The following is a 22820-nucleotide window of genomic DNA, read 5'->3' on the forward strand; positions in this document are numbered from 1 at the left end:
TTATTATGAAGACAGCAGGTGGGTTCTAATATTGATAAAATTCAAAGATAGCACTAAGGAAAAGGAGAAATGAAATTTATATGAGCATTATATGCAGTTCCGATAAGTGCGATGCACCGAAGGAATTTTATGGCGCAAAATTCCAACTGTTCTCGCTTTCTGCTCAGGTCTCATGGTATTTACACCTGTAGAAATGCGGGGTAGGTGGACATTCTAATGCAGACCTATATAATCGACTAGGTCTAGCGGTGTATATAGTATCGTCGATTGAAAGCGATTAAACGCGCTCCTGCTCAGACATAATGACCAGAACATGTGTCCCAAAGAAATTGCATTCCAATCTAGCTGTCACAGAACAGGCTACAAGAATAGTGAGTATCAAATAGTACAACATGTCCTGGCCAAAATGGTTAAATTTTCATTTTACTGTGATTATAGCATTTATGACCACAATAACTTCCTAAAAGTGATTATATTATAACCTGTCCCATTAACCTCAATTGAACTCGTTTAAGAAATTTTATTAACAATTGTGCTTTACAAAAGCAAGAAAGGTATTTATTGAATTGTAAATATCTCTAGTTCAAAACTTACTAAATAAAGAAACGAAAAGAAAATAACCGAAATAAATAGCAATATATTGCTAAGGAAAAAATGGGAGATCTCCACATTCGGTGGGCTAACCTTTATTCGTTTTTCAATTGTAAAAGACTGTTCTTTTCCTTAAGGATCAACATTTCTGAAAATTTCTTCATTTTTTTACTGTTACAATAAAGAGGTTCCTTAACACGTTGAGTGCTGCGTCAGTCCCTAGGGACTGACAGTGAACTTTCCGTTCAAGCGGCGTCAGTCCCTGGGGACTGACAGTAGACTTTTCGTTTGGGCGGCGTGGATTCTAGGGACTGACAGCGAACTTCTCGTTTGGTCGACATCGGTGCATGAGACCAGCATTTTAAAGGGTTAAATTATTAATGACAATAAAAAATTATGTTAAAATTTAGTGTACTCCCGTGGCTTTTTCAGACTGATCGTTTCTTGGTGTTCGCACTTTTGTCTCTCTGGCATTCCCCACCCCATTATCTTATGTTTATACATTGTATACGTGTGCATTGCCTGCACCATTGTCACAGTGCAAACGACAAAAGAAACAGTGAAAAAAAGGAATCGTCTGTTGCGCTATGTCGCGCGGTCTAGTTTAGCGTTCGGCATCAAATGCTCACGCGCTGCCGCCTGAGCGGAAAGTATAGCAAAATCGGCGCCGCACTCAACGTGTTAACTAGTTTCTTAATGCAACATCAAAAACGTACTTCTTTTTGTACTATCTACAAATATTAATATCTTCATTCTAAGAATACGACGAAGATGTACGAAATAAATTCGAAGTGGAACAGAGAATTCAATTACCCGTTTGACAGAAAAAAAAGGAAATATTTGTATATAATCAAGCATAGAACTGTATGTACATTTACGTAAATTCTAGTGATAGAAGCAACGCATACCATACCACCAACATTAATACGAAAATAAATAACATTATAATTACTTGTGTAATGTTTGCAATTAATAAAGATTATAACAGTATGTTGGCTCCAGAAAATATGAACCTAAAAATTCGTAAACGAAAATGAAATGTAGTTCAAAGAAAAAATCATGTCTGAACCTATTCTGTTGAGAGTTTGTAAAATTCAAAGGAATTAGACAACTTTTTAAACTGAATTTTCTTAGAAAATGAATTTCAGATAAAAGCATATTCTATCCTTTGAACTTATTTCGTTGTGCACAATGTGTTTGCACTTAAGACTAACAAACACATATTTCTGAAGTTATTAGAGCTACGAAAAAAATGTTTAATGGACAATTAATTTGTCCAACGGTAAGCACAGTTTGGCTGAAGCGAATTATTTATTGGGTTAATAATTTAAAAGATAGCGATAGAGTTTGTCTTTTTTTTTTAATAGAACTGCACCATTCGTTTCCTTTATTCGGTATCTTATTAATTAAAATGATACGTATTAAGACAAAAGTGTCCAAAGAACCGAAACATAAAATTTAAAATTCGATACCAGCAAAACACTGTGGTCCACCGAAACGAAACGAAAGGTAATGAGTCATCGAGAACCAGTCGTGAGAGAACCTGCCGGCTAAGATTGGAGAAAGGTTATACCTAAGAAACGGTACACGGACAAAGTACAGTTTGTTGCTGCGTTAATCCCATTCCTACGCGAAAGGAAACAGAAGAAACAAAATTGAAGAAGAAGGAAAGAAAAGACGAGTCGTAAGATAGAAACTAAATCTGCATTTCTTTGATTGCATTCGTATCTAACCGCTAACCGCATTCACGACGCTACGGGAGTATCTAAAAGACTCCGTCGTCTTGACAAGCAAGAGAACAAATTTTATTACCTGAACGGAACATAAACATAAAAGATTTTCCTCGTGTTTGAGAATTTCGAAATGAACTAACAAATTACCTTGTAATAGTCTCAGACGAATTTGAACCCTTTGTTGTCAAATGTTACCGTAACAGCAACTTCAAACTTTTACACCTAAAATCGAAAACTGCAAATGAATAATTTAATTATTCAAATAACGAGAGATTAATATGTAAGTTTCTTCTTTCTTAATATTTACCCCGTTAAGTGCAGAATTTAGTTTCAAAATCAAATAATGAAGTGCATATTTCTCAACTGCAGGACAAATGCTCTTATAATATACTCTAACGATAAACTAACGCGAAACGAACAAGAATTACATGTTTGTCTAAAAAAATAATTAATCTATCGTTGAAAAAATTAGTACTATTTTGCGTTCTAAGATGTCGTGTATATTCGTTAAACGCAGTTAACTGGTTAAATGTTTAAAAAGATCGGTATAGAGTTAAATGACAGGAGTGTATGCCTAGCTTATGCCTTCAGGCATAAATACCTTACCCTCATAGTTCAGTTTAAAAGTAAACATTGTGATACAAACTTCCAGGATGTAATTATTAGCAGAAAACATTAAATGCACGCGAGAACCATGATAATTTATAGCTTAGGAGTAATAAACGAAGAAAGAAACTTCAAATGATCTCAATCTTGATGAAAGTTCGAGAACGATGGTCTTAAGTATCATCGAGCTGAGATCCTAACGATTACCAACAAATACCATCAGGAGGTAAATTGCAACCAATTGCAACCTCAATAGGTCAAATATAATTGAAACGAACAACATAATCCACAAATTAAATTATATTAACCTCGCTTTAAAACATTTTAAATAAAAAAATGAAAATATAGAATTTATAGTTCAGATTGTACAGTAGCACTAAAATTGTAAAATAAAAATTATTTCCTTATCATATTATAATAGTATAATTCATTGAAAATAATCATTTAATTAAAAGAATCAAATACAAGAAAGCATTATTTATGAAAATTGTGTATAAATATTTTAGTAGAAAATAATATTTCAATTCACAAATTTGTATTTAGAAACAGTTTCGAAAGATTCTTTAAGACAAAGTAATGCATGATAATACTGTTATGAAATGAGCAATTGAAATATTCTTTTGTTTGAATAAAATAGGCGCGCAATAGAGTTAAATCTTATATCTTATAAATATATGAGAATATATAATATATAAACTTTTTAAATGATTCATTATTATATCGAAGATCTTCGACCAATTACTGAATCATGAAATGAACATAAACAAAGTGTATGCTATAACTGTCGTCACGATTTTCCATTGACTTCTAATAGTCAGACAAACGAATGTTTTCAATAAAGATTAATGTTTTCAGTGAGCTATAAACAATGGCATCAAAAATTTCGGAAAAAATTGTTTTTCCGTGATACGACCTTTAATTGAGAAACCTAAACCAAATGAAAAGAAGGGTTGTTGAAAGAGTTAATTAGTAAATGAATTTTTATTTATCCGTATTTGCTGTAGTGCCCATTGAAAAAAGGCGACATAATCTTCAAAGTCATCACCTTGTAATTCCTGATGCAAGCAAATGTAATAGGGATGGAATTTATGACTTTGTGATATTCGACATTTAATTTAAAAATGCCTGAGGAATGTGCAGTTTTTAGATGATTTGTAGTGGAGTCATAATTTACTGTAACCGGTACAAGTGTTTTTGCACTTTCTGCAACAGCAGATTTTCACCGGTTTCTTTTGGGTATTTCAAATTAGCTGTCATACGAAATAACTGAACTATGCGGTTGAAACTTTGTTGAAACGGATGATTTCTTTTGGGACGTTTTTCAGCGTATAATCGAGATGCTTCTATAGAATTCCTTCCGGTCTTGCTACAGATTAATGTATCATGCGACCTTAACTGATTCTAGTAAACGAAAGACGATACAAGACTCAAGATTCTAGTAAAAGAAACATTCGTATTGATCATAACAAAGTAAAAAATTATTTTCTATTGTAATTAATCAGTCAATTACTATTATTACCTCATCAGCCCAAGTATCATCAATTCTTTGTGCTTAAGGTCACATTGAGATCATAATGTTATAAGTTTTAGAATACGTCTTGACTTCAATTATCATACTATGATGACGAAAATATATTCTAACGAAAATATAGTCTCATTTTAAAAAACTTTGATAACCTTATCTCGATAAAAATGACCTTGAACAAACTTATTTGTCCACTATAATATTTGTCTATTCGAACCACACACTTTTGTCTGGCATCTTCTTCCTATTACCGAAGATAAGCGAGGTATTTAATGCTAAAACCACCGAGGAACCAAATATATTTCTCCAAATTTTTCTGAAGAAACACTAAGAGTTTAGCTGTTGGACTTCAACTGACTTATAATTCAATTTGCATATTACTAAATCAATTTTTTTAGTAATTTCTCAGGAAAACATCTGTAGTTCTGTCAGTAATTGAGATAGAAGAATTTAGGCATGGGTCAATGTGACCAATTTGGTAGTTCTAGTGCTAAAATGTTCAAGTTAGGTGGGACATCGTGTATAAAAGAAAAATAGAAAAATATCAGAAAAGACGATACGAACATCCTCTGATATATTTAACCGAGCACACATGAATAACGCGACAATCGTAAACTGCACGACTGGAGAAATGCCTTTTTTAAAATCCCGTTAACTCGGAATACATCCGCAGTTCTTGGGATTTCCAATTTTCCACGGTTTCGTGGACTCATAGGAACGTGTGTGTTGCGCATAACGAAGAAGTAAATCCAGTCGGCGGGCAGATGGCCATTACATCATTTATCTCGCGGAAATCGTAGACTCCCATCAAAATAAGCAACGCGTTGCTTGCATCGCGAAGCTTATACCACTGCCGCGTCCCAAGTACTGCCACGTGTGCGCACGCAAGGAAGTGCATACGTGTGAGCACCCACACGGAATAGACAAACGGTACGGATCGCATATTGCATAAGAATATATTTATAGAGATAGACGTAAATACACGTAAATGAAATGTTCCAGAAATACAAACCGCCGTGCCGGATCCTATTTCCGCGAAATCTTCAAAAGAAATTCCATTCGACAGAAATTAATCCTGAAATCCAATTCAACTTAAGACGCGAGGAGGTGAAAGGAAAGCGAGAAAGTGAAATACGTGATCGACATTACAACGACAATGAAAATAGAGAAATGACATTCTTGCCTATCGATGTCTGAATTATTTATTATTTAATTAACCCCTTGCCCAACGATTTATTTTTCAACTGTGATCGATACAATTATTGTACTTTGTCGTTAATAATTTTCTGAAAAAGAGACAAATTTTATCCGATAGCTGTGTTTGCTCTAAAGTATAATAATTAATAACAGAAGAGTAATATTTAATTTAAATTTAATTTAAATTGGTTAATAATTTGTACTACACTTTTTTTGTTTAAAACACCGCAAATTAATACTCTACTTATTGTTAACCTCATTACTAGATTAATAATTTGAATTTACTCTATTTTACAGCGTCTCGTGTAATGAATAATAATATAAATGCACAACACTCTACAGCCTAGTAACTTCACAAAATTTAAATATCCAACTCTAGAATGGTCAGATCAAAACTTCAAACTTTGTTATATTTGAGACTTGTATGACAGAATTCTTTTATGCACGTGAAATGAAATTATCTTTAGTAACTTTAATCAAATATGTCAAAATTTAAAAAGTTTTACCACTCAATATACGTACACAGTACAAATATGTACAATGAATGAAATGATAAAGAAGATACTAATAATTTTGTAATATTTAGCGAATTTAATCAGACGATTTAAAAGTTAAAGACGTTCTATTATATATTTTTTGTTGGTTTTCAAAACGTTTTGTGATTTCATCTTTATAAAAATGTTTAAAATATCATAATTAAAATAATGTGCATTTTTCGTACGTAAAATAGTAGATACACTGTAAGTACAAATTCAGTTTCCAACCCATTGATTGTTTACAAACGTTCAGTACCTTAGAAATGAGTGGAAAGTTTGCACCTGGAACGATACAGAAACAAGAAGAGTTGAGAGGATTGCCGGATAATGAGACAAAATCGATTCCGATTACTGCAGAAAATAAGTAGAATCAATGCCGAAATGACAATTTAATTTGCAAAGCAAAAGGACTTTGGACAAAATATTAGACATTTTCTAAAGTCAAGTCAACTATATTATCGAAAATGTGATGCAAAACCGAATCAATAAATATTTATTTTTAATTACAAACGAAAAAAAACACAACATTTTTTAATACTGTTTATATTAGCTTGAACAATGCAGAATGTTATTGTTACTGTTCATGATGTGAAATGAAGAATTATACAAAACTTTAATCATTGACTTAATTTTGCTTAATGTAAATAAAATGAAATTAATGTTATAGACATTGTACTTTAAGATTATAAGATATGACATTATATTTAGGAACTTAATATCTCTTTTTAGTTTTAGTTTTTCAATATTTTATTTGGACAATTTGTCAGATTTAATAGAATATTACAATTGAGAAGATCATCAATGAACCAATCGGAGATGGCAAACGTGTTAAATTAGAATACACCACGACGAATCGGAACAGTTCAGATTTAACAGCGGAAAACTAATAGTTAAAACTCAGAATAAAAATTTTTGTCATAAATTTGTTATCAACACACATACAGCTTCAATATCCGTAAACAAATTGTTAAGAATTTAGAAATATTCATTTTATAAACAAAAAAATAAAAAGTGAGAAATATCCGATTCGCTCACATCTCCAAAATTTCGAGATGTATCGGATATTTTTCCGTTTCTTGCTTATAGAACAAAGATTTTTAAGTTTTCCAAAATTTTTGTTTACTGTTATTGACACTGAATATATATTAATAACAAATTTATTTAAAACATGTTTATTCTCAGTTCTAACTATTAGTTTTATGCTGTTAAATCTAAACTGATCCGACTCGCCTCGGCCTACCCTAATTGAATTGAACATTCCATATTTCCGAACAATATCTACGATCATAACACATCCAGCAGTCCTCTTTTTCTTTGCAAAACGATAACAATATTTTTCATTTAAATCAGATATAACAAATCCTACATAATACGCGTCGAGTAATTACAACGCCAATTATTTGTAGAACGTGTTATTTGCGTTCCATAACCTCAGAATATATCCCACACGAAGTACCGCGTAATCATAATAATCATCTGCATATATCCCAAACGGCGCCGCTGTACGTACTATGTACATACGTTCCGGATAACACCCAGGTGTTTCTATTTTCTTTCGCGATCCCTGCTTCATATGCGGAGGAACGTACCGATCTTTTACGATTAATGAATCCTGGCTAGAAGAAAAATATCAATTTTACGTAGACCGGGACTATTAGATCCCGCGTAATCGTAGGCTGGCGTACCTGCCGTGAGATAAGCGCTTCCTGCTCTCCAAGCCGAATTAGCACATCAACGTAATCCAATATGACTGCGACGCTTCCTTGGGTGTCTTTAAGCGCAGGACTCGTGAATCGTCTCGTTCCTCTTGTTCCGCTGATAATGTTACGACGAGCGGATGACCGGTCTAACCGATTCCGATCGCGAAAGACGTTCGTTAATGTAGGAAAACGAACGTGATCGTAGTTATGTAAATAGATGTAATTGGAGCCGCCATTCAGAAAAATTCAGGTAATTTATAACGCGCTACGCTGCGCCGACCAGTGTGATATGTTATACGTGTAAACGATCTTGGGTGTGGTAACCCTACGCGAATTCTAGTGGTTCTATCTGACAAGCCAGTTGAAATTAACACTAAAACTACCGAGCAGTTAAATTGACTTTTTGAAATTTCTCTAACAACTCTAAAAGTGCATCTGTTAAGACTTTAATTGATTTACAATTCAATTTACGTGATGATAAAACAAGTTCTTCAATCATTTCTCAGGGAAACATTCATCTTTTTAACTCCTTGACTTGTAATGTCGTGTCAAATTCGTGGTGAAGATTTGAAATAGAATTTAACAAATATAAATATTACTCAATTCATTCGAATTCGAATTAAATATTATTCCTCTGTTATCAATGATTATACTTTAAAGTAAACATAGAATATGATGCTTAGAATTCTCCTCGTGTTTTCAATAAATTATTAATAACAAAATAATTAGATCAGCCATAGTTCTAATAATTGCAAAAAGAAGATATCAAAAATGGATCACTTTGAGCCATCTGGTAGTTTTAGTGTTAAAGGATGGCTGGATTCGTTTGTTATTGATCTTGAATGTAAAGGGAGATTCCGGTACAAAAATTTCAAATAATCACTCGTGTTTGAAGAATGTGTATCCAAAAAAAAGTTTCAAAATTGTGAAAATTAATAGTTTTATGGACATTTGAGTCACTAACACTGCTAGTTGGACTTATCATCGCGTAAAACCTAAAACGTGTTTTTCGCTAAACACTGTTTTTCAAAGAGGAGGAACAAAGATTTCACAAACTAATAAACTGATTTGAATAATTTATTTTTTGATTAAAGAACATACTTTTCCACAGATATTGAACCTTTAGTGTCTTGTTCACATATTTAATAATTTGTATATGAGGAGAAATAGTGAAAAAGATGGAAAAAATATAATTTTTAATCTTAAAGAATCAGAAAAGACTTATAATCGAAGAGCTAAAAGTTCCGAAGTTTTGGATAAATTTTCTGAGAAGTGCTAAATTATATCTTCTTTAGTTTATCAGAAAAAATCGTAAAGAATTCCTTTTCCGAGTTCTCTAGTTCGAAATTCCCTTTAAAGAACGTCATGATTTGTTATACATCGTTTCAAACAAAGTGAACAAGGTTATTGTTAAAATGGAGTTCCGATAACCACTTACTCTATTGCATGTTATACAAGATCATGTCCACACTTACCTGAAACAGAAAAATGGAGAATGGTTAAGATACTTCAAAGTAATTAAAAACAAAACGTTAAATTTTTTTATTGTGTTATGCATGATCCTGCAAAAAGTAACTTTAACAAAATTCCTTCACAGCCATATAATACTATATAAAAGGCATCTGACATAAGTCGTTGATGACGAAATATTCTATTCTTTGAAATACTGTCTCTTTATGTTTATTTGTTAATTTGATGAATTGAAAGTGGAATTTTTGAAAAATAGAAGTATTTATAACGTAAGAAGCAGTTTTTAATATTAAAGTGTGTCCTGGACAGCAAACTTATATTCTAACACAGATAACTATTGAAAAGTGGTTATAGAATAAATAATTCTTTCACATACTCTGTATATTTACATATACTACATTTTGTTTTACTTGTTTCTATTGAGAAATAAATGTTTATAACAATTGTAATGTAATTTAAAATTGCCAACTGGATCAAGCTCTAAACACTGTAAGTAGTCACTGTGGTCGCTGCATTATCTCATTTTCGTAATGTTCTGTTATTTTCAACAGCTTGTACTTGGAAGATGTCATCATCAAAATTACTTTCTTTTAGTCCAAAATAGTACAAGGATTTTGCTCCTCCCGCTTTCATATTTAAAATTTTCCATACACTAAACAATTCTCAACAATTAAGTTTTTATTTAAGTATTTATTTAAGTATAATATTATTAGATTTTCTGAAACGTAAGAAGATATTTATGAGCATTAGCATTAAAACTACCGAGTAAGCAATAGAACTCATTGTTCTATATCTTTTTAGTCCTGATAAATGCACATTCACGGGCCGTTGAAAATTTGTTTGTTGTCTAGTGTTTCCAATGAATAAAAATAAAGCAGAATTGAATCGAAATCTGACCGGAATTTATAGTATGAACACATGCATTATAAACAACTGAGTATTTCATCGAACTGAATATGGACGGAGAATGAATCAAGAATTGACCGATATTGTGCATCAAGGTCTATAAAAATTATTCATATATATTTCAACTTGTATAGTATTAAATCAATTTATCGAATAATTGTTCAGAAAAACGTGTGTGTCTTGTCAGTAATAGTAAAAAAATAGAAATGGTAATTTTAATTCATCTTGTAGTTCTACTATTAAACTTGAATACAAAACAGACATCATTCATCATATAACTGTACACATAGTATAAATAAATATCGCAATATTATAATGAATCACTTATATTGTTATTCACATATCGTTAAAGTAAGTTTTTACCAAGGAATTACGTAGATATTATTATATTATTATGCAACATCGTTAAATGTTACAAATTGAAATCATTGAATGCAATCGAATAACCAAGAACAATACAAAAATGCAATCTGTATTATTAAATATATATAATAACGGATGGTATAGATACTTCCGTATCATCAATTTTGTTGAATATCTATTTTTGCACGTACAATAAACCAAAATTATGAGTACTAAAGAATTTGAAAACTGATAACATTTGTCAACTGTCGTAAATAATAATAACAGAAGCATACTTTAAAAGGTGTTAGAAAGAAAACATACGAAAAAGTAATTTACACAATTTCATATTAACTCTGCCCCAATAATACTGTTTCTCAACCAACGTAATCAACAATATTGACCTTTTATGGTGAGACTTCATTTTTTATTGTTGCGAGTTTTGTTAAAATCTAAAAATATGTTACAATACTTATAGTCGCTAATTTGACATACAAAATGATATATAAGAATCGTGGTGAAGTTACGAGAAAATGAAATTTTCAACTTTCAATTTTCAATAAATATTCAAATATCTCCACACAGATGCAAAACAGAATAAATTAAAATAAAATTTCATTTTCATATAAGTTGTTTACATTCGATGTGGAAGTAAAGTAAATTATTTATTGTCCGTTACCAAACAGAAATGCTCTGGGTCGAAAATCATTCATTGGATCCCTTTAGAATTATAATTATTTAACAAATTATTATTTGTTATATTAGCTAGATAAATATAAATATTTTTATGATGACAATAAAAACTTGTACGATTTGTATATTTTATATTAACCCTTTCGTTCTCATTGTACACATACGACTAAATACCATACATATAAAAGTATACAATAAAATATTCTTAGCGTGTATTTATTCATATTCCAAAATATTTAATAACTTCCTTTTGCTTTATTTGTCTAGCATAACAAAAATTCTAGTATCTATTTAATTAAAACCTTGTTAGTAAAGCAGAACAGAAATATCTAATTCCTTACACTAAATCGAATTTAATAAAGATAACAATTAAAAATGAAAATAAAAATTCGTAAACCCATACTTTATTCCAATCACATAAGTATGATTGACTAATCCAATATGAAACAAATAAATATACCAACCAACAATATAAATTACTATATTTATATATAATCGTAGTCAAAATAGGCCGTAGTTATGGATCAATAAAATAAAAGTAGCAATTAACAGTTTTCAAGAATAAAAATTCACTTTTAATTATTTATAAATCATATTATAACGACGAAAAAAAACAGATTTGTTTAAATAGTGAAACGATTTAGGAACGTCGGTGTTAAAAAAGGATTTAAAATGTCCGCCATGAAGAATAGATTCGATCGTAGCGCCAAAACGTATAACATCTCGTGACCCAGTGCAGTGATCTCGCAAACCTCTTGGTACACGTTTGTTTCGTAATGTATGTGATCAATGAGTGTGTATTCTTTATTTGGATGGTAACCACGCGTAGAGTTGAAGTCAGATACAGTGGCCTGAACAAAAACACGTGCAACGAATAATTACGTCTTACGGAGTGCGACGTTTGAGATTCATCGCGTGTTGTGTGAAATTCCTCGAAACCCAAGTCTTCTGCGCATGCGACGGAAATCGAGTAACAGCGCAGACGCCATGGTATCAATAAAATAGGTTTAATAATATTACAAAAAATATGGTAAATAACGTTTGTTAGTTCAAATCTATTTAGCAAAAAAGTGTAACAAACTATTCTCTAATGAATATTATCTTTACAACTGTAAAATAAGTCGTTAAAATTCTATTAATAGCAATGAAATTTAAGAAAAATATATATAATCAATTTAGAACTAGATCAAGTATTTTAAAAATCTTTAAATGTGAGTTTTGCTGTACAACGAAATTAAATGCACATTTCCAACACAAGTGTTAATAACACTGAGTATCATTAATTAATTATCATTAATTTACGTAAATAAAAACGATTTACAAACTATACATTAGTAGATTTGTAAACAAATTGGATAATATGAAATTCATTTATGGTCATTAAAAAAATGCCTTTAGAAATATCACCTTACTTATTGCAGAATAAGGATTTTATTGTTTCATTAAATGTGACTAATTATTTAAATAAAATTTTTTTTAATGATAAAACATTTGAAAACTTTTTAAAGAATGATTAAAAAGATTATAAAGTAGTAGTAAATATATAACATTATTTCGTAATAAAAAAAAGTAAATTTGATTCTAAAATAACAAGTTTAATATCCATTATCCAATCCAACTTCATTGTTTCATGCTACAAGTTTTTAAATAAATAAATTGTGCGTGCAATTATATGAAAACAATAAACCCTTCTTCTTTACTTAGGGAACAACCCAACAAAACGTATATTAAGAACATTTATTTAATATAATAACGAAATATAGACTTACAAAATAGTTTTGTAATGTCTGTTATTAAAATAAAATTTGTCATTGTATTCGTGTTAAATTATATTATTTGTTTCTATTATTTATTAAATTTCGTTATCGATTAAATATATTGATTTAATTCCATTTTTTCGTTATTAATTGTGTCATCAGATTTTCTTATTTTTAGAGACAATACAAATCAGACGTTTTCAACAAGCAGAATTTCAAACGAAAAAAAGAAAATATTTTCGATGCTTGTTACTTTTTGACTTTAATCGAGAACTGAAGAGTCTCTGTAGAAAATCTATAGTGAAGACTATTAATTCTACTCAGCATTGTTTAAAAGAAGAACCTCTCTCCATCTAAATGCATATTTTTTGAAATACCTCTAAGCATTAAACACGTTCTGATAAATTGCCCCTGTTTCTCCTCTAAAAGAAATAACTGTAACATTAAACATGATATGAAAACAAACGATCTAAATAATCCGAATAGTATCCATAATGTGCTTAAGTTGTTCAGTCAAATTAATCTACTAAATTCATTTAGTTGACATATTTAAATACTACAAAAAATTTGTAGGACATTGTTCCTTACATATTCAGCTATCTCAAGCAGCAACAATTTTTCGGTTTAGGTAAAATTTTCGAAATGTCTTGACATGCGTTTAATCATGCACGAGAAGCTGTAGCCTATTTCTTTGAAAATCGTAAACGGAAAATCGCGATGTAGACATTGAACAGTTACCTGCCAGTGCAGGTGAAATAGAAATTTGGAGAATTTGCATTGGGCTATATCTCCACGTCTTGTGTTTCGTTAATTGCCCTGAAAGTCGTGTACAAAGTTGGAAATATGATGACAGAGTTAAATGATCTCACCAGTATCCAGAATGCGTTTAAGCTTTTCAGATAAATTGATCTTCTAAATTCATTATAATGAATATATGTCTGTTCCGTAAATCTTGTATTATTATTTCTATAACTAATATATTATTATACAGTAAGTCATTATTCAGTAAGTATTATTAAGAAACAAGCAATGTATCCAAATGTTGGTCCCTAGTGGTTTTACTTTTAATGTGACCAACTTAAAATAAACTCAAATTAAAAAAGAAAGAGAGGTCTTTCGTTATATGTTTTGTTCGTAGTTTTGATTGGTTAGGTGTAACTCCATTGGCGGATAGCAAATTAGTATCGAAAATGAAATGAGAAAAGCAGAAAGCTGACCGGTGAGATCCGCATTCTTTCCAGGGCTGTTTCCCCGAATAACACTGAGCGGAAATTCTACAAATTCTGATTCCAATGAATAAAGTTTTACTTGCAATTAAAAATTTAACGATGATATCTCGACAGGAAAAGAAAAACTGTCGAATAACGTATAACATTTAACAGAAACAAAATTTAATTTAACAAGAAAGAATTTTTTCACAATTCGTGAGCACAAAAGGATGTGCTAAAATGATTTTCCATTAGCTGGTCGAATTGAATCCCGTTAACCTTGACATTTTGTGCACCTCTCTCTACGTATTTATTTTAGAAAGGCATTTTAAAAATCACTGCGAGGAACCTGTGATCCGACCAAACCAACTGTTTGCGATTCGAATGATCGCTACACAAATGAAATAATATTAGTATAATTAAAAATCGTAGAAATAATGTCTATAAAATGCACAAAGATTTGTACAAAATATTACAATTTGTAAAATATAATTTTATGTTACGGGTCGTATGTTTTACATAACAAATTTAATTGGCTGAAGGTAGTTCTGGCTTAAAATAGAAATAATTTCATATAGATTCCGTTGTTCTTTTGTTAAAAATATGTAAATTTTAAAATATTATAATTAATATTATAACATAGTAACATGCAAGGTATGTGCATATTATTTTTAATATATAGTGATTTATATTTACAATTAAATTTACAATACACGTTAAGACATATAGATGAAGAAAAATATTAATCAAAACTAGTTCCTTAGATAAAAGAAAATATAAAACGTAAAATCATTGTTTTATTGTAGTATAATCATTCTAAAATAGTTTGTTACATGTTATGAAAACGTATACAAAAAAGTATCATTAATATAATCTATAAATACCTATGTGATATTTAATTTCAGTATACAGTGAACATTAGATAATTTCAACATCGTCATTCCCACTACATCCTCGCCAGGTTCCTTTTAACAGACCATAGCGCTGGACAATCAACCAGGTTGAATGGTGTAACACGATTAGATTATTGTCAAACTCAGCGATTTCAACGTCTTTTTCTTTTCCATTCGTAGTCCATTTCTATATCCGAATACCGTGTTTCGTGTAATTTTAATTAGCAAAATATAAGAAACATGATGGTAAAGGTTTCATTCATCAAAAGTCAAAAATAAAGAAATTTAATTTTTGAATTAAAGCCTCAAGCTCATCGCGAGCCTTTAATGTTGCCGAACACTTTGACTCTCATCCTTTCTTTTTCCTCCACTTACGTTATCCTTTTTTACACCCGCCATGCCACAATCTCTTTTTTTTTTTAGGTGGATTCGATTTTACCTCTGCATAATTGCAACCTTCTGGTCCTGACGAGTGTTGCACTTATCCACCGTTCACGACATATATTTTATTTTCCATCATGTCGAAGTAGTTTTGCGTTTTTATCCATTATAAAGTGTTAAATAATTATGCATGTACGTACACAAGATGATTTATAAATACATGTCAATACTTCAGGGGATAAATCTACATGGTAAAACAAGTGGTCTTCGAATTATGAGTGATTGAAGGATATTCTCGAAGCGTCCTCTTCGTGACTTCATATAACCTACAGCATGTCGCACTATGTGATCATCTGTGGACAACACAGAAGTTCGACTACTCATATAACAAAAATTGAAGGTTACAAGTTTGTTGCTAAGTAATCCCTGCTATACAACAGAAGTTTTATTTCAGAAATTAATGAATAATAACCACTGTTTAGTACGCTCAAAGATTGTCCTATAGATATCCATTTATTTATAATATTACGTATTTATATTTTTACCTTGCATTCATTGTTAAATATATATTTATACAGATTTTTAACAATGGAAAATACTCTCCCAAGTATGTAACTCTGATTTTACATAATTTTGTGCAAATAAATTCCGTTTCTCTATTTATATCACATTGGAATCGAAACGTAAAATATCCTGTAGTTAATATTAGCCTAGAAAACGGAGAACCTTCGAGAAAATTATGATTTTCTTGGTTTTCGATTCTGTGGACATTATACTTTAAGACCCCGTTCAGCTTTTCTATTATGAGTTACCGAGTTACTGTACGACGCGCGTAAAGTATAAATTCAAATTTGCTGTTAGATTCACTTATTCTTAGGAGTACTCTAGCGTGGCGAGTGATTTCCTCTATACTTCTTTACGAATTATTAATGAAAATTCGGGAAAAGTTATTAGCATAAATTTTCTGTCATAATATTTACGTATGCTTGAAGAATGATTCTAAATTTTGTTGTTGATTGATATTTTAAAATGGGTGTCACGGAGCACGTCAGTCTGGAATATGAAAAATGAGTAGATTACTGGTTGCCATGATTCGAGCTGTTCTTATCTTACACAAAATCATCGAATTGATTTTTAAACACAGAAAGAAATATATGGTAGAGCCATAGTTTATTTTGTACTGCGATTACTGTCGTCAACTCATCATGCAGTACTGCCATAAAACCGTAATTACTCTGGGCCGTTTTTAATCCTCGGCGCGGTAAAGCTGATGATTCGTCATTATCCACAATTACTTTTCATTACTCGCTTTGCCTTGGAAGAAAGATTTCACCAATATTACCAAATGAGGAGAGGATCTTAAAAATTCTTCTCCTTCAGAATAACAATAAAAAATGTCGATTTTTGACCTACCCGCACGAAAAGACAGCCAATCACAATCGCGGATTTGTGCAAAATGGCCTAAACGTTTTTCCTTCAGACAAATTCGAAACTACTAAAATTTGTCTGTTGCGAACAGATACCTCGAACGGCAGGTCTTCCGCTGAAAAGTGTAGTTCAAACATTGTGGTGTGTCAATTATATATATATATAATATATTTGCTGATTCGCGAGAATGGATAATACTCCGCAAAGTAAGTACATTTTACTTCACATTATTCTTTCCCATTCGTACTTATACAACATTGTTATACATAATTATAAACTCACTTGATTTTTCTGTGGTTTGTGCTTGGATCTTTAAAATTACGATACTTTAGTACAAGCTGGATTACCTGCTTTCTGACTAAGAAAGGAAGTTATCAACTCCGGAAGTTAAAAAAATCATGAAACTGTATGTGTAAGTAGAATAAGTCAAGTCTAGCTTGCCTTGCTTTCTCAGCCAAGAAAAATTTGCATTTTTTAAAGGGATGGTTTCATCCCTTCAAAGTAAAATATGTCATGAAAAAGAATTGCAATGTATTAGGCTTGACTTAGTTTACTTACACATAAATCGTCATAATTTTTTGAATTACTGGGTTCGATAACTTTCCTTGCAAGTTTTTCTTTGGAAAACCAAATAAAACGTTACCAAACCGAACCTAAGCTAACCTGTAACACAATCCAATACCACGAGAAATTCCATTTCCTCTTCCATCTCCCCAACTAGTCAAAAAACTCAGCTAATACTACAGTACCGAAGTTATAACAGAAATGATATCCATAATTTATTTTTTAGAATACTCTCGTCATTAATGAAATATCAACATTTTTCTATTTTCATTCTTTTTTATCATTCTGTACAATTGTTTGTTTAGGTCAACAATTCGCATTGAAGAATGAGGATTTAATAAATGTTTGAGTACCTAGTCGAGTTTCGGGCAGGGTTGTTAACGTTGTCAATAAAGTGAAAAATTTATTTAATTAAAACAACTGTCCCAAAACCACAAAAGCTACGGTTAAGAACATTTGCAAAAGGTTTTGCAAAGTTCTATCGAAACGTGGAAAGTCTGTGGGCGAAATAAAATTTACTTTCTCCGCTGGTACCAACAGTGGCTAAATAACGAAGTAATACTCAACATCACGGTAAATTCACAACCTACTGAACCACCAAAGACAGCTGCTGGAAGACCTAGATTATCGTCTGGAGAAGCTTCCTCGAAGACCAAAAAACGACGGGTGGAGGACCTAATTAAAACTATATCGGCCGAAGAATTGCAATCCGCCGCAAAGACTACATAAAGAAATACAGTAGCACAAAATCAATTGTAATCACTAAGTTAAAAAATCATCAGTTACTTCCCTTTTATTTAGGGTATATCAAAGCGTAAATATAACATCCTACAAAATATTATGAACGCAGTTCGTACGAACTGCTTTCCTGGTGTAAAGGTATGTAGGAAAATAAAGAGATGTTTATTTTTGATTGTTTAGAAGTAACGAAAGTTTCAGCTAAACTCAATTTGCAATCGCTATTCAATATGACAACCGATAGAGTTTTAAAACTGACAACAGTAGATGATTCATCGAACTTAAAATTGATTTGCAAGCAGGGTTTTGGCGGGAGTACTGAACATAGCTTATATAAACAAAAGTTTAACCAAAATTTAATGGGAACTGATGAATTTCTATTTCTTATCGGTTTGGTACCACCTAAATTAATAAATTCATTGGGAAACGTACTTTGGTCGAATCTTCGACTATCATTGACATTTTTTTGTGAAAGATACTAGCACATTGATTAGGGAGGAGGAATTATCGATGAATGAGGAAACAGCAAGAGTTACTCCCTATGAGTACACATAATCATAAATATAGAGTTGTGGAAGTAAATTTTGAATTGCATTTTACCATGGTCGATGGGAATGTAATGTTTTATTCGACACTAACGCCATGGTTAAATGTTACATTTGTGGCATATTTCCTAAGGAGATGAATTCCGTTGGAGTTGCTGAGAAACCTTCAACCGTAGAACATAATCGTTTTAGTTTGTCCACGTTGCATTCTTGGATTCGATTTTTTAATACCTCTTGCATATTGCATACATACTGTCGTTTAAGAAATGGCAAGTCAGAGATGAACGTAAAGAAACATTTTGAAATAATAAAAAAAGAATTGAAGGCTCGCTTGGGGTTGCTAGAGCAAACCAAAACAGAATTCTAGAAGAAGTAATGGTAACACCGCCAAAAGGTTTTTTAGTAACTCCGACATTAATTCAGAAATTACTGGCATTGCTGAAAACCTGTTTGATAAATTTCATAGAATTTGGAATAATATTCTGTACATATTTGGTAAATACCCTTACATTCGCCAGGTTACTGAAAGAAACATTAGATTTACATTTAGACCACTACAGCTAATATTACATGCCCGTTATAGTACACACAATTTTAATACACGGATACGATTTAATCGATTCATTTGATATGCCTATGAGATATCTTTTCGAGGAGGCTTTAGAGGTAACTCATAAAGAAGTCAGAAAGCATAGATTGCATCACACTCGAAAAACAAATAGAGTAGATACAAACATTGATTTGTGCGTTAAAAAATATATTTTGCTAAATATTAATTAATTGTGGATTAAAGATGTATTCTGTTAAATATTGAATAATTGCATATTTTATACTTTCCATGAAAACCGAGAACGTTCCAGCACCTTTGAAATACGTAAATGCGGTTTGTTGATTATGAAGTAAATGTCGGTAATGAGAAATTTCAATATAGTTTTCAATATAAGTTAGTAGTTAAAATTTGTATTTTATTATTTAAAAAACTTCATAATATCTCTATAATGTAAAGAAATATAACCAACATATGCTTAACTCTGTACCATATAACTATTGTGTGAAGCATTTTTTTTTACTTGTACTTTTTAAGTCATTGAGTTTTGCCCAGAAAACGGACGCTTGGTCGCACTTTGCATCATAGTATTGAGTTCCACAGTCGAAAATACCAGGTATCTTTTGAATGGTCTTAAATCCATTTTGTATCCTTTCTTACAAATCGTGCATATTATTCATTTGCGTTGTATATATTGGGCCATGCCATAAATAATGCGGTTTATTTATATTTCTTTTGTTTTGAAAAATTAAGGTAAACAAAATATTGTTTAATCTTATTATAATGTATAGATAGGTAATCGATATATAATAAAAGAGAATACACTTTAGATTTATAAAATTGTATTTATCTTAATTTTTCAAAATAGAAGAAATGTAAAAAAAACTGCATTATTTATTGGATGAGTGGATCGTGATTGATAGATATTCTTTGTAAACACTAGATATGGCTAGGACGTATTAACCAGTTAACTGTGAAATTTAATTTGAAAAATCTCTCATTATGCGCGCCATAAAAGAATTACACATTTATCTGAAAAATAAATATTTTATCGTTGAAAAAATTAGTACTATTTTGTGTTTTAAGATGACGCGTGTACTCGTTAAACTCTGTTAACTAGTTAAGGCGTTCAGGAGCGTGTATTATGGTAGGAGACGGGCACTTCAAACATTTCCTTTAATTATCCATAACTCGAAAATTAAGCTATATTGGACATACATATGTCCATACGATATTTGTTACCTATTTAGGGTGTAGATTTACCCCTTAAGTACTGACATGCATGTATGAATCATCCTTGTATAGATGATTTAAGAATAGTTGACATTCTTAGACATATTTTTACACAACCATAAACGTTATTAAAAACAGACATGACTGGAAGGATTAAAATTGTGTTTGCACACATTTCCAGGCAGAACTATGACCTCTAACGAAAGCAAGAGAAGGTGTACCTTTTGAATGTGTAATCAACTTTTAATATATTATCAACCGAATGATTCTAAAAATACTAAGCCCTAAGACATCGCTGACTCGTCGAAATGGTACCTGGGCAAGAATTTTCTCCAAGAAACAGAAACCATTGGCGTCAGAGGCAAGTTTTCTACACGCTGATACAATATGTAATTTTCAAGGAGGAATTGTCACTTCATCATTCGAATAAATTGATTTGCATGTAAAAAAATGCCTTCCATGAAACTACAATCGCATTCGGTGGTCGTGAGAATTCTAATTGGTCTCGGTATCGATCGGATGCTCGGCGTCCATTGCTTCGTAAAATGCAACGCGACGTATGAAATATCGCCAAATCGCCGAGCTCCTTTTTTCCCCGAATATTTCAAAGGAAATAACAGTTTGATCGAGCCAACAATAAGTAGGCTTGAATAGAACGTTCACGGTGCATAACGGTAGCGACGGTATCTTCCGCGATCGTAAATGATTGACGAAGGGGAGATTCAACCGACAGGTGGATGAGAGGAGACACAAACTGACTCGATGTCCTTACGGTACAAACAGGTCTTAACGAGCTATCTGCTGCAAACGAACGAGCCACCATGGACGTCGTACTTCGTGAAGTATGCTGACATCGTCAACGACCAAAGGGGTATGTCCCACTTCAATTGGCCAGCGGGCAGCAGCAATTACCACGTACTTAGAACTGGTTGTTTTCCATACATTAAATATCATTGCACGAAGAGGGCGCGACAGGACCTCAGTAGCGAGGACAAATTTTTCAAGGCGATCAAGCTCCTGAACCTTGGTAAGCGCTCTCGCATACCGTTCCTACGTAAAAGGGGAAAGCGCACGCCCCGCCGGGATATCATTGTCCTTCTGTGATCAACATCTCGTTTCATTGACACTTTTTCCGTCTGTAAATAGCCAACCCGGAGCCTCAGTGGCGCGACGTGTCGCCTCGATAATTGATCAGTCGTTAATTTGTATTCCATACTGTTTTGTCAGGTATACCCACACTGCTCTACGGACTAGCTGCAACTTGGTTAATCAAACACCAGGAGACGGTGAATACTGCCCAAGGAAACGTGACGATCTACTTTTTGCTACCCGAGGACAAGGGTTCAATATACTGATGTAGTTACTCGAATTGGCTTGAATACTACAATACATCTTAACGTGATACTATTTCTCATGTATAATAAAGTTAAATTTAAAAGATCATGTAGTAATTGATTACGTTTCTTCGCGAAAAAATATTTCATATGGTATACATTTCTTTTGCCATTTCACTTGGTTTTTTTCATTTATTTGTAGAAAATCATACAAAACATCTAGTAAATACGAAATATAAGAATATTTTTTATTACCCTGTACTCACGGGTAATTTAAAACGATAATGAACGCATTCTGCAGTTTTTATATTTGCGCATTACAAGTATACGAGTTTTAAGGTATGTATATAAAAACCAGCAGCACCACGATAAATCATGAAATTACATAATGCCATTAAAAACGTTTACGCTTGCTACTTTGTGGCGAGGACAGCTTTCATCTGTTCACCATTCGGATAGCGTTTGCACGGTACATAGGTACTACACACACGAGTGTGTATCTGGCAATGGTTTATCGTAGCGCTGTGGCTTTCTCGATTGAAGGCGAATAAAAGTATTAATTAGCAGGTGCCTTTCACTCGACTCTGTCAACTTGCCGGAATACGAAAAGACTTTCTCCAACCTGCGCTTCTGTACCTTATGTACGCGACACTTCCGATTCGTTGATCCTATGCCCCACGTTCGTGATGCCAAGATACCCATCGAACATCGCGATGTGTGGAATGTACGGTCGCAATATCATCCATTCGATGTGTAAAACTATTGTGCCGAGTTAAGGCAAAAGACAGTGGCTCTCGAAACTATGCAAAGTATTCGTGATATTGGCTAGACCGAGGCGAATCGGATCGAAATAAGAATACAGTCTTCGCATGTGTTAGGTCGCAAATTATATT

General features: G+C 32.0%; 2 protein-coding genes across 10 annotated transcripts in view; one reads left to right on the forward strand and one right to left on the reverse strand.

The window, feature by feature from the left end:
• The window catches only part of Cad99C (cadherin 99C), a 303145-nt gene that overhangs the window by 201207 nt on the left and 79118 nt on the right, over nt 1-22820 (reverse strand). The gene's annotated exons all lie outside the window — the stretch shown is intronic.
• LOC116425650 (uncharacterized protein C15orf61 homolog) lies at nt 11987-22034 on the forward strand. 6 transcript variants are annotated; one of them, XM_076373300.1, is made up of 6 exons: nt 11987-12329; nt 15170-15264; nt 15581-15730; nt 20775-20954; nt 21377-21620; nt 21821-22034. In XM_076373300.1, the coding sequence occupies exons 4-6, from the start codon at nt 20856-20858 to the stop codon at nt 21946-21948; spliced, it is 471 nt and encodes a 156-aa protein (XP_076229415.1). In that variant the 5' UTR covers nt 11987-12329; nt 15170-15264; nt 15581-15730; nt 20775-20855; the 3' UTR covers nt 21949-22034. The 6 variants fall into 6 exon arrangements, with proteins under 6 accessions (XP_076229415.1, XP_076229416.1, XP_076229418.1 ...); XM_076373301.1 differs by lacking the exon at nt 15170-15264; XM_076373303.1 differs by lacking the exon at nt 15170-15264 and having other exon boundaries at nt 11987-12289.

Source organism: Nomia melanderi, chromosome 13 (assembly GCF_051020985.1).
Source record: "Nomia melanderi isolate GNS246 chromosome 13, iyNomMela1, whole genome shotgun sequence".
In the NCBI taxonomy this organism is placed as follows: domain Eukaryota; kingdom Metazoa; phylum Arthropoda; class Insecta; order Hymenoptera; family Halictidae; genus Nomia; species Nomia melanderi.

Excerpts from the sequence above, each read along its gene's own strand:
- LOC116425650 (XM_076373300.1), top strand. The coding sequence starts at position 20,856 with ATGATTCTAAAAATACTAAGCCCTAAGACATCGCTGACTCGTCGAAAT. Across the intron at positions 20,955-21,376 it reads AGAAACCATTGGCGTCAGAG|GTCTTAACGAGCTATCTGCT; the intron begins GCAAGTTTTCTA and ends CGGTACAAACAG. Across the intron at positions 21,621-21,820 it reads GATCAAGCTCCTGAACCTTG|GTATACCCACACTGCTCTAC; the intron begins GTAAGCGCTCTC and ends CTGTTTTGTCAG.